Raw genomic sequence first — 11313 nt, 5'->3', positions numbered from 1 at the left:
ATCTTATGTTCATACTATTTTCATTTTTGTTTGCCGTATGGGAAAAATTAACAATGAATTGTTATGTATAAAATGTACGTAAAAATAAAATAATCCTAAATCAAAATCCTATGTTCATACTATTTTCATCTTTGTTTGCCGTATGGCATTATAAGATTAATTACAATGTCCGCTGAAGGCGGGTATACACTGGTGGTATAATAACTGGTGGCTAACAGAGAATGGAGAGGAGCCAACGGCCATACCACGTTGAACACACCCGTTCTCGTCCGATCGCCGAAGTTAAGCAACGTCGGGTGTGGTTAGTACTTGGATGTGTGTTCATTATATTGAGGTATTTTTTAAAAATAAGTGTTTAACAAGTGATATACTATCGAGTGGGAAAAATTAACAATGAATTGTTATGTATAAAATGTACGTAAAAATAAAATAATCCTAAATCAAAATCCTATGTTCATACTATTTTCATTTTTGTGTGTATTTCCACACGTTAGCTGACAATTTATTAAATTTTTTTATTGACAAATTGTAAATTTGAATAAAAGAAGAAAAATATAATTCACTAGATTCTGTTTATATTGAGGGAAGATAAAGTCTTCTTAGCCCCGACCCATACCGGATCATGACATTTTATTAGATGTTGTTGACTAAAAAATATAAGGGTAAATTATATCCTGAAATATTAAAAAAATAGATTAATAAATAAATTGAAAGCCTTTATTTGTCTGAATATTCCTACAATTCATGATGATGGTATCGCTGTAAAATCATTGTTTTATTGTTGCGCAGGTTCGTGGACTTCCAATTTGCGAACTACAACACGCCATGTGCGGATATCAGCAACTTCATCTACATGAGCTTACAGCCCAAGCTGCGTCGCAAGAACTACAAACTGTTATTAGAGTACTATTTCGAAGCGTTGATCAAATACTTGGACATCTACGGTTACAAAGGACCCAAGCCGACCTTTGAGGGCCTGGAAAAAGCCATGGACAGGGTTTTGTTTTTCGGAATATGTTTGTTTGTCTGCTGGTATCCAGCTCTGACAGCTAAGGCGGGAACAGACACATTTGATTTAGACACGTTGTTGAGAACAAGTGGGAAGGAAGGTTTCCATAAGGGTATGTTTTTGGAAGACGGTATCACCGAGAAAATAGGTGACGATTTGATCGACTTCGTCGAAAAATATCTTTCTTCTTGATATTTTCTCGAATAACATATAACCTAACTACATTTCTCGAATAACGTTTTCTGAGTTAAATGTTATGGACTAAGTTGCATAACTTTCACCTGACAAAATGTTCTAAAGGGAGTAAATATTTTACTAACGTTTAACTTATTTACCGTAAATAGTTTACGGACTAAAGAGGCCATTATTAGGGATGTTTTTTAATAATGTACTCATTATATGAAAAATTATATATTTTATATACTATAAAATTATGATATATCTTTTCAAATCCATAATAATATTGTTCAAAAGATTTTTATCGTAAGTAAAAACCTTTATTGAATGATAGTAATAAAAATATAACTTATAACAAGGATGTTTGTATATATATTGATTACAGATATTGCTAAGCATGTTATAACAACCTGGTAAATAAACCTGCTCTGCTTCTGGAATATTTTTTTTATCTTTTACCTGATACCATTTCTGTAGAGTATTTGTGATTACAGTGCTAATATACTTTTCTTCAATTGAACCAATAACATTTGATAAGATTAAAGATAAGATTTGGCTTTAACCTTGACAACGGATATTATTTTTATATAGCTAAATTGAAGTTTCAGAACTGGGCAGCGACGTGATGGTGATTTTTGCAATTATTATAAGAAATTAAATGTAAAGTATTTGTATTAATTCTTTCATGAAATATTGCTGAAGATTCCTGCACTGATATTTGCAAAACAAATGCTACTAGTACAGGAGTTGGATGCCTACTTTCGTCAAGTCAATGATCTTTGTTTAATATCCTAAAGCGTATTAAATGTAAAACTCATGTTAAATGGAGATATATTTCCTTCTTTTACCATGTTAAAAAAATATAACATGACTGAGAGTCTGTTAATTGGTCTGCTACATGAAGAATGATGTCGTGAAACAGACCAGCTGAGCTCGTTACCGTTTTATCTGTTGTCATGTTAGGTTACTTGCTGGTAGTTTGTGATTTGATTGTGTTACTATTGTTCTGGATGTTTTTATAACTAATAAAGCAATAGATGATAATAATAATGTAGCGACAGTTGTCAATTAGCTCATCTTGATTCTCTTCCTCACAAGTTAAAAGATCAACAAGGCACTCAGTAGCCAAACGTTCACACAACTTCCACTTTTCACTCAATTTAGGCAAGTTGTAATAAATGAATTTAATCAAAACTTATAAGTAAACAATAACACGAAGTTTTGGAGGAAAAGGTTATAAAACAAGTTTCTCAGAAAATGCGCTAGGAGCTCTTATGCATTTAACATTTAACATGACATTAAACAGGACTGCTCACAATCTTATACTTATAGTATTTAACATGGTAAAAATTTTACATTTAACACATCATGAATACCCATACTAAATATATCTACGACATGTATAGTGAAAATGTACTTTCTGGCTGGTGACTTTGAAGACGAATATCATGTCTATTTTGGGACAATTATGTCGTAGAAGGCTAAAACAACGTTTTTAAACATTTTTTTGTCATATAAAAAACGTTAAACCTTGGAAAATGTAATTTAAAAACTGTTTTCAGTCTTTATTAATTCTTCCCATTTTGAGGTTATAGTTCAAAAATATCGTAAATTTTAGGTTATTCAGACTTTTAAATCTTTATTTAAATTATTTGCAAAATTATTAATTTAATTAATAATTAATTATATTATTATGCTTATTTATATAAGCAAAATTATTTGCTAAATAAATTATATGTAGATACTAATGGAGGTGCAAAAACAAAAAATATGGCAATATAATTAAAATTTAGCCTTCGAGAAACTACAAAAATAGATATAAAATTAAAATTATTATTAATTATCACAACAATTAAATAGTTAACAAAGATAAGATATTTTGTTAAATAAATAATAACAAAAACCTTCCTGTATTCTTGACGTCCTTATCAAGCCTTACATCCATCAACCTATTAGTAAATAATGGGTTTTCATAATAAACGAAAATTCTTATATCATTTGTGATAACTCCCTTTGGAGTTCATTATCGATCTCTATTTTAAATACTGTTTATTTCTCTTCAAAGATCAATATTTTCATGTATATGTAAATAAAGAATGGCCGTGCCGATATATAATTTTTTTTCTATTCTCAGTTTTGTTTAGGTAATATTTAGAATTCTATAATATATAGCCTATAGTCTAGAGTACTAGATGTAGAGTTACTAAATCAGAATTGTAAAAGCGGCAACTGAAAGATCTCCTGACGCAAAAAAACACGAATTTCATAAGATCTTGATGGAACTATTGGTAATATCCTTGAAGATTATTGCTTGAAACCTCAACGTTAAAAAAGGAAAATGATAAATTTATACCTCATTTATTGGTATGACTAATATAACGATAATGGATAATCAAATCATAGATTTTATAACCTCACATAACTTAATTATCGCTCATCTCAAGGAAAAATACAGAGTGGAACTGGATCTTATATGACCACATCTTAATTAGCAGTCGAAACTAATGTTGGATCTTACAAAGGTGTTACAGTTTGTTACAGTTGTTTTGCATCATCGAATTTCTTTGGCTAGAACACAAAGACTTAAACTACCAACACAATTTAGTGAGTATAGATTCTAATTTTTGCAACGACTCCAAACAGATATGCTGAGGACCTAAAAACTGGACGTTAATAAAGGAGTCTGATGATGCATGAAGATGAATGCGTGTCGAAAATATTTTAGGTTTACAGGAAGATAAAAAAGCCTACAAAACAATGAAAAGAAAATAACGGTAAGAAAAAACTAGAGGTTGAGAATGAAGAACTGAAGAAGTCCAACTCCTTAGTGATTATAATGAAAGCCAAAAGTTCTTTAAGAAAATAATTGAAAGCCAAAAGTTCTTTCAGAAAATAATTGAAAGCAAAAATTCCTTTAGAATCAGAAATATTTCCAGCCGCCAACAGGAAAAGAAATTGCTATCGGAAAAGAAAACAGTTTTGTATTGTGAGATGGATAGAACATTTCAGAAATGAAGCATAACTTTCATGTTCATCAATATAATGGGAAAGATATCATGTGACGATGAGGATTTTACAGTTGCTATACAAAATTTCAAATAATAAGGCTCAACAATGATATTGATGGTGTTGAGGTGCACAGTTAGACACCAAGTTAAGAGGTGAGGTGCACCAACGTCACAAGGCCTCAGATAATACGTATTTAAGTAGGGTAGGTTAGTTGGAGGGGGAGTGGTGAATTGACAGGAACATTAGACGTGGTGCAGGGTCTACTACTTACCACGTACAGTTCTGAAGCAATCCTTCGAAGTCCATGCCATTGCTAAGGTCGTCGAAGCAGAAAAGGTATCGGGTCTTCCCAAAGGACAGCATTACCTCTTGATGTTCCTGAGAATTCTGAAGAAGGTGATTCTTGGCTATGGAATGGTCTCCTAGAAGAGCTTCATAGTGAAGAAGGAATAAGATGCAAATTGTTTCGTTCTTATTATGACAGATTTTTTCAAAGTAGATGCCAGCACAATTACACTGATAAATATTATTTTACAGCGATATCTTATGATTGGAACTCTATTAAATATCAGTTTTGTATTGAGAGATGAACGGAACATTTAAAGGATAAGCGAAACCCTCATGTACATCAATATAATGAGAAAGATGCGGTATGAGGCGATGATGAAGGTATAGATGATATTCAAAGCCTCAAGAGCAATAAGGCTCCCGGTATTGATGATGTTGAGGTACGTAGTTTTAGTTCAGGCAACAATTTAATAGGTGAGGTACACTAGCACTAAAAGGCTTCAGACAGTGCGTCGTCAACAAGATTAGGTTAGCGAGGCAGGAGGTGAAGTCATAGGAGCATCATGAATGGAGCTGGATCAACTTATCACGTACAATCGGAGTGTTTACGAGTGTGTGACCTAAATCCTAGCAGCGAAAACCTCCTCTCAGTAAGATATTAGCTTACTGATAAAAGGGTAACAAGTTCTTTTGTCAAAATCTAACAGACCCTATCCGAAGAATAGAGAGGTATTCGCCCACAATAAAGTTTTGAAAGGTAAAAAAAGGATCTTGAGAAGATAACCAGCCAATCATTTTCAAAATCTAGATAGAATAGTCTGAACCACTAGTCTGTGTCTTTATGTGTCTAACATAAATCTTTTAATGTCATATTCATAAAACTCATATCAAATGGAAAGCTCGAATTATTGAGAAATCTTCCTTCTTAGAGTGGTTAATAAGACATAACTTACGTTTTGAAGTATGCTTTGTATTTGGGAATACTCCCATGGACATGATTCCATGAATTGTTCAGGCTCTAGCAGATTCTTGAAAAGTATGGGAAATATTAATTCAAGTGAGCACATGAAGCATTGACCATTAACACCAAATGAATATAGATTTTAAAACTGCTTATGATAATACTAAGAGAGAAGAATTTTACTTGGCGATGATGGCACTTGAAATAAAGAAGGGAATTTCTTGTGACGGTACAAATTGAATATTCCTAAAATTCTTTGAATCTGAGGGTAGAGTGCGGCAGGGAAGCGCACTTGCATTGTAGGACTTAATAGAGTTGTCAGGAGCTCCGGAATGCAGACTTTCGACAAACTCCCGAAAAGAACCGACCAAATTGTTGGATATGATGATAATCACGACATGATTGGAAGATCCCATAGAATAGTAAAGGAAGTACCCCTTACCAAAATGCTTTGCAAAGAAAAATGGACTAATCATAAAGGCATCCAATACAATCTATATGATTGCAGGAAAAGCCTTTGAAAGCGAAAAAAAATCATCAAACTCTTCACAGTTTCTTAGACGATGTTCAATTTTCATTCTATTCGAATTTTAGGCATCTCGTAAAATAATGTAACCAAAACAATTGCCTTATTAGGCATTCATTTAGGCAGATTAAATAATTTCGTCATATTACTACTGCCTATTTTTGTATCTTGCTAATTTATTTACCCAGACCTGCAAACAATCCTTGTAGCGAAACGTTAAAAGCTATATTGTCTAGTTTCTTTGTAGGGTAAATAGGTGTAGATAGCATTATTTACTACTGAGTAATAAAAATGATAAACAGCAGTATATTATAACCCCTTGGACTCCTTATTTGTTTTTAGATAAATATTTAGAGTACGTTTCCTGAATAGTAGTTTCTTTCCTTGAGTATCATTAATTACTTTCACTTAGCTATGAATGGAATATATAGAAAGGGAAAGTATTGTAATGATGAAAAATTTTGAATTCTAATTTTTAATAATACACCTTTTGAGCTTCCTTGAGTCCAAATAACCAAGTCTGTATGTGTATGTTAATAGCCTAGCTCAAACATGGAAAGTCGTGCACAACTAAAACTGCATGTTAAAACGAGTATATACCTGGGGTGTATATAAGTATCTTTTTCGACAGAATCGACTGACCAGAAGTACCAATTTCGATTTTCTCGAAAACGGCTCTAAAGATCGATTTTATTGAAACTTGTTTATTTTAGTATATCATTGTAAAATAAAATGATTTATAATATAAGCCTAGCATACAGTATAGTTATTAGTATAATATTATAATTAGTAATATAACCCTAATTAATATTGGTTAACTTAATTAACTTGGTTAACAGGACATAAATACGGAATTTTCAAAAATCCTCTGAAGTACCTTTAGCCTTGTTTGTTTGAAACAATTAAAGATCTTACATTTTCATTAGCTATAAAAATGGATAGTATAAGCTATGGAAGGATTTTACAATTATCTTAAAGAGATTAGAGGAAATCTGTTTTCCAGGTTGAAAACATATTTTCAGAATTTGGAGTATTGATACACAGACCTCGAAGAATGGTGTCGTAATTGGAGAATTAAATATATCCTAACAAATCCCCTCAGATTTACCCTTCGTCGTAAACCTACTGACTGCCCTACAGTATGCTTTAATAAAGTTGCTCTTACCCCTGTCGAACAGATCCGCTACTTTGGGCTGCAACTGGACAAACGGCTAACCTGGAATCCTCACACAAGACTGAAAATCCTGGTATCAGTACGTTGATTTCGGCTATAACATCACTTACTAGACAAACGGTCTAAACATCCAATTTCATTACAAAAGACTGATTTGACAGTCTACAGATACAGGACTGTAATGAGGCCAATCTGGACATAAGGAATTGAGCTTTGGAGCTCCACTAATCCTTCGAATTCCTCTCGTACCCAATCCTTACAATTCAAAATCCTTCGTAAAATCCTCAATGCTCCTTACTTTGTCACAAATAAAATCATACATAAATACCTTAATGTTCCATTTGTAACCGACCTAGCCCGAACCCGACATCATTCCTTCCATTATTAACTCCCTAACCACCTAAACCCAATGGTTTCTAACCTTGCATTCTCTTCTATTCCTGACAATCTTCCGAGGCGCCTGAAAAGAAGATGGTCACGGGACCTGCTAGTGTAACTACCTATTGATAGTTTCTCTAAACGCATGTATTACTCCATTATAATAAACTTTCATCAAATTTGCTGGATGTGTCATTATGTACAGTTGTAAATTTCAATAAAGATATAAAAAGAATAGTAATATAGACCTATTATGTACCGTTTGAAAGCCAAAGATAATAAAAAAAAAAACTTGAAACATGAAATTGTAGAAAGTAATGAAAAATGACGAAAACGCATAACGATAAGGTATATTCTAACATGAACTTGATTATTAAGTTGGAGGGTACATGCGTAGAGCGTTTTTTTCGTTTCAGCAGTCTGATAAATGTTTTGATGCCTCCATAGTTAATTAACAGTTAGTTTTTAAATTTCCAGGGATATGTGGAAGATTTAGATCAATGGACCAATGGAGGGCTACGCGGCGTCTATTCTGACAAATATGAGAAAATTCCCAGTCTTGTAGAAAACGGTGGATTCTTCGCAATCAACGCAGAAAAAGCTGAAGATTACGAAGATTACTTCCAGGAAACGTTCAATAACACCCCGAATGTGAAAGAGGTCTGCATCTAGAAAATCAGGACATTGAAGAATATTTAAATGTGACCCTATCAACATTACTACTTCTCCTCAAATTCATAACTCCCAATGGAATTTAAGAAATGATAAGGAGCCATAAAGTAAAGAAAATTCCTGATTCCAGTAATAGCTATAAAACAGTAATCTAGAAAATCAGTCAAATTTCATTAATCAGTTTCATTACATCAATTTTTAATAGTTGTCTACGTACTGGATATTTTCCAAATACGTGGAAGAAAGGCGAGTTCGGAGTGATATATAAATCTGATAAAAACACTAAAGAAATCAGCTGGAATACAACCATGTATGGCCAACAAGAGCTCCTAAATTATTAATAATACTATTCACTACAAGAAATAAGTAATTAAAATCAAGTAAAATAGGGGAATAAATATTTAAATATAAGTTGACCCAATTATATAAATTAAATATAAAACTTGAAATAAAATTAATAGAAAAAAAGCTTTTCCTCGGTTCCCTTTGAAAAGATTTTTTTCTCCTCACCGCTTTGGGTAATGGGTGTTAAAACGTTAAATCGCTATTCAAACACTTTGTTTAATTTATTTGGATTGCCGTACTAACGACCTCAATGTAAATGCAACTGGCTGTTGTCATTACACAATGTCTTTATCACTAGGTTGAATAACGAGTCAATGTTTCCTCAGTTAACAGAATATAATAAATAACCTAGGGTATATATTGCCATTTCGATATGTCTCATTAAAAGTATAGTGTCTGTCTCGCTGTGGGTCAGTCATGGACAGAGAGGTGTTGGAAACTGCTCTGAAGCGGTCCTTGAAAGACCATGCCATCGCTAGGGTCATCGAAGCAGAGGCGAAACCGGCTCTTCCTAAAGGGGAGAACTACCTCTCAACGATCCTGAGGATTCGGATGAAGGTCGTCCAAGGCAATGGAAAGGTCGCCAAGAAAAATGTGATTGTGAAAAGAGGGGAAGGGGCAGATGGTGTCGCTGTCATGATGAAAGATTTCTTCAAGGTTGAAGTCAATGTAAGTACAATTTCCAAAAAAAACAACTCTGTTGTAAAAATTACCCCGACTATACACAATTAAAAAGAGCAGCCAAAAGTTGTCTGTTGCCAAAAAAAAAAGTGATGTCGCAAAAGGCTGCTTTGTCAGCGCCAAAAACTGAACGTATGTTTTGAGGCGCGAAGCCCAAAGCTCCTTTCCGGTCGGCAGCCATTTTGATATCACTTCTCTGAGGGGCTGAAGATTTTGGATATTAACATTAATTAATTTTATAATAACATTTATTGGCCATAAAACAGTGAGGCCACACTTAATTATAACTTATATACAGAGAGAAAAAATAGATTAATTAAAAAACTAACTAAGTAAAAACAAAACAAAAAGTTAATTAAATGAGAGATTGTAGTATTCAATTAAAACTGCTACAGGTATGTAGAAAATAAAAATACTTATCTTCAAGTAAAGTAAAAATAAAAGATGATCAATGATAAAAATATAGAAATAACATGTGGTCTCACTGGAGAGGACGTACAGGAAGGACATATCCATTTTTTTCCGTTTTACAACATTGTCATTCTCTGTCCACAATTACCATGGTAGATCATCTTGCATAAAGAACATGCAAGCGTAACTTTGTCTTCTATTGAAATATTATTATTACAAACGGGGCAGTGAGACATTGTGACACAGTTGGCACTGGAGATAGGCACGAGCGGCAAACACAAAAACACGGAACAATCGGATATTGTTTTCTCAGATCAAAGGGACAAACCGTAGTCCGCACACCTGGGCCCTGTTTCATAATGAAGTACAAACTAATACTATTAGTCTTGTAGATTTATCTTAATTCAATTACACAGACTTGTACAATAGTAACTTGTACTTTAATATTTTTTAATTTCTGTAATATCACTAATAGTCATCCCTATCATGAAAAAAATAAGTATTAGTATTATTACCACACTAGTTTCTACACTTGTACTACGAACTAATACTATTATTAGCTTTCATTATGAAACAGGGCCCAGGAAGTCTAGAACTGAACTGAACTTTATTGACACCGATGTTTGTGCAAGGCAGTGATTTGGTCAGAGCCACGCTCGACCGCTAGATTTTAACTCAATTAAGGACTTAATGAGGCTGGGTGGACCCAATCTGTCGTTGGGTATATACGGATATGTATATCATTAATATCTTTATAGGATTAACTGTGTAATAAGATGATTTCAGATGTATTCAAGGATCTTCAGGGAAATGGAATACCTAATGGAAGAAGTTGGTGATTTTGAAGAACCGCTTTGGTGTAAATGTATCTACTACGATCCAAAATCTTCGTCCTTAGTACTTGAAGACTTAAAGGCAAGTAATGTGTTTTAATTTCTTGTTTTATTTTTTTTTTTTCATGATGACGATCATACAATGTTTTATATACAGGACAGTTTTAAATTGTGTTGGGTGTACATTTACAAAATTTAAGGAGAATAAAAGGACATTGATCGTTAAAATTCAGATTCATTTTTGATGTTAGTGATGATATAAAAAATAAAAATATTATTTTAAGAAACTAGCCTTAGACTTTTAAAAAAAAGAGAATCAATTGTTGTGTGTTTAATTATCAGATAGTAAACATCAGCAGTTTCAAAAACAAAATTAAATTTATTTTCGGAGAATAATACAATAATGTTCCTAATAAAAAACTTAAAAATTAATCAAATTAAAAAATAAATGATTTAGAATGGGTAAAAGATCGGTCTTCTTTTTGAAGATTTTTTTAAAAATTTATTAATATAATTTTTTGTTTAAAAGTGGATTTAAATTAAAAAAGAAATATCCTTCGATCCTAACCTCACACTTTGTTTCTTTATATCCAACTTTTTGGTCCTCAGACCATTACCAAGGGGATTCTTGGAATCAATATGTCTAAATAATTAAACTTCTTTCCTATTGTTGGCTACTATGCTTAGGTCGTTTAAAAATATTTATTATCGTATGTCGTCATATTAATTATTTAACGGTTTTCTTATTCACAGAAAAATAAACTAAGAGTGAAATAAGGATCAAAAGATATTTGTAGTAGTGAGAGTATGGGGGAGCTGGCACAGTGATTTGAGCAGCCAATCAGAAGC

General features: G+C 32.7%; 2 protein-coding genes across 2 annotated transcripts in view; both read left to right on the top strand.

Annotated features, from left to right (window-relative positions):
* The window catches only part of LOC136795190 (uncharacterized), a gene marked incomplete in the record, with an annotated part of 17969 nt that extends 16343 nt beyond the window's left edge, over window positions 1–1626 (top strand). Inside the window, 1 exon segment of the mRNA XM_067044964.1 lies at window positions 790–1626. Coding sequence (XP_066901065.1) covers window positions 790–1201 — 412 coding nt within the window.
* A 7301-nt stretch (window positions 1627–8927) lies between these two features.
* LOC106687054 (uncharacterized) lies at window positions 8928–10549 on the top strand (the record flags this gene model as incomplete). Its single annotated transcript, XM_014430729.2, is given in 2 exon segments — window positions 8928–9208; window positions 10418–10549. Coding segments are annotated over 2 exon segments (384 nt in total), but the record flags the coding sequence as incomplete, so codon positions are not given.
* Between the last annotated feature and the right edge of the window lie 764 nt (window positions 10550–11313).

Source organism: Halyomorpha halys, unplaced genomic scaffold (genome assembly GCF_000696795.3).
Source record: "Halyomorpha halys isolate HHAL.00 unplaced genomic scaffold, Hhal_1.1 Scaffold910.1, whole genome shotgun sequence".
Lineage (NCBI taxonomy): Eukaryota > Metazoa > Arthropoda > Insecta > Hemiptera > Pentatomidae > Halyomorpha > Halyomorpha halys.
Note: the sequence above shows the minus strand (reverse complement) of the source record. Positions and strands in the feature narration are given on the sequence as shown.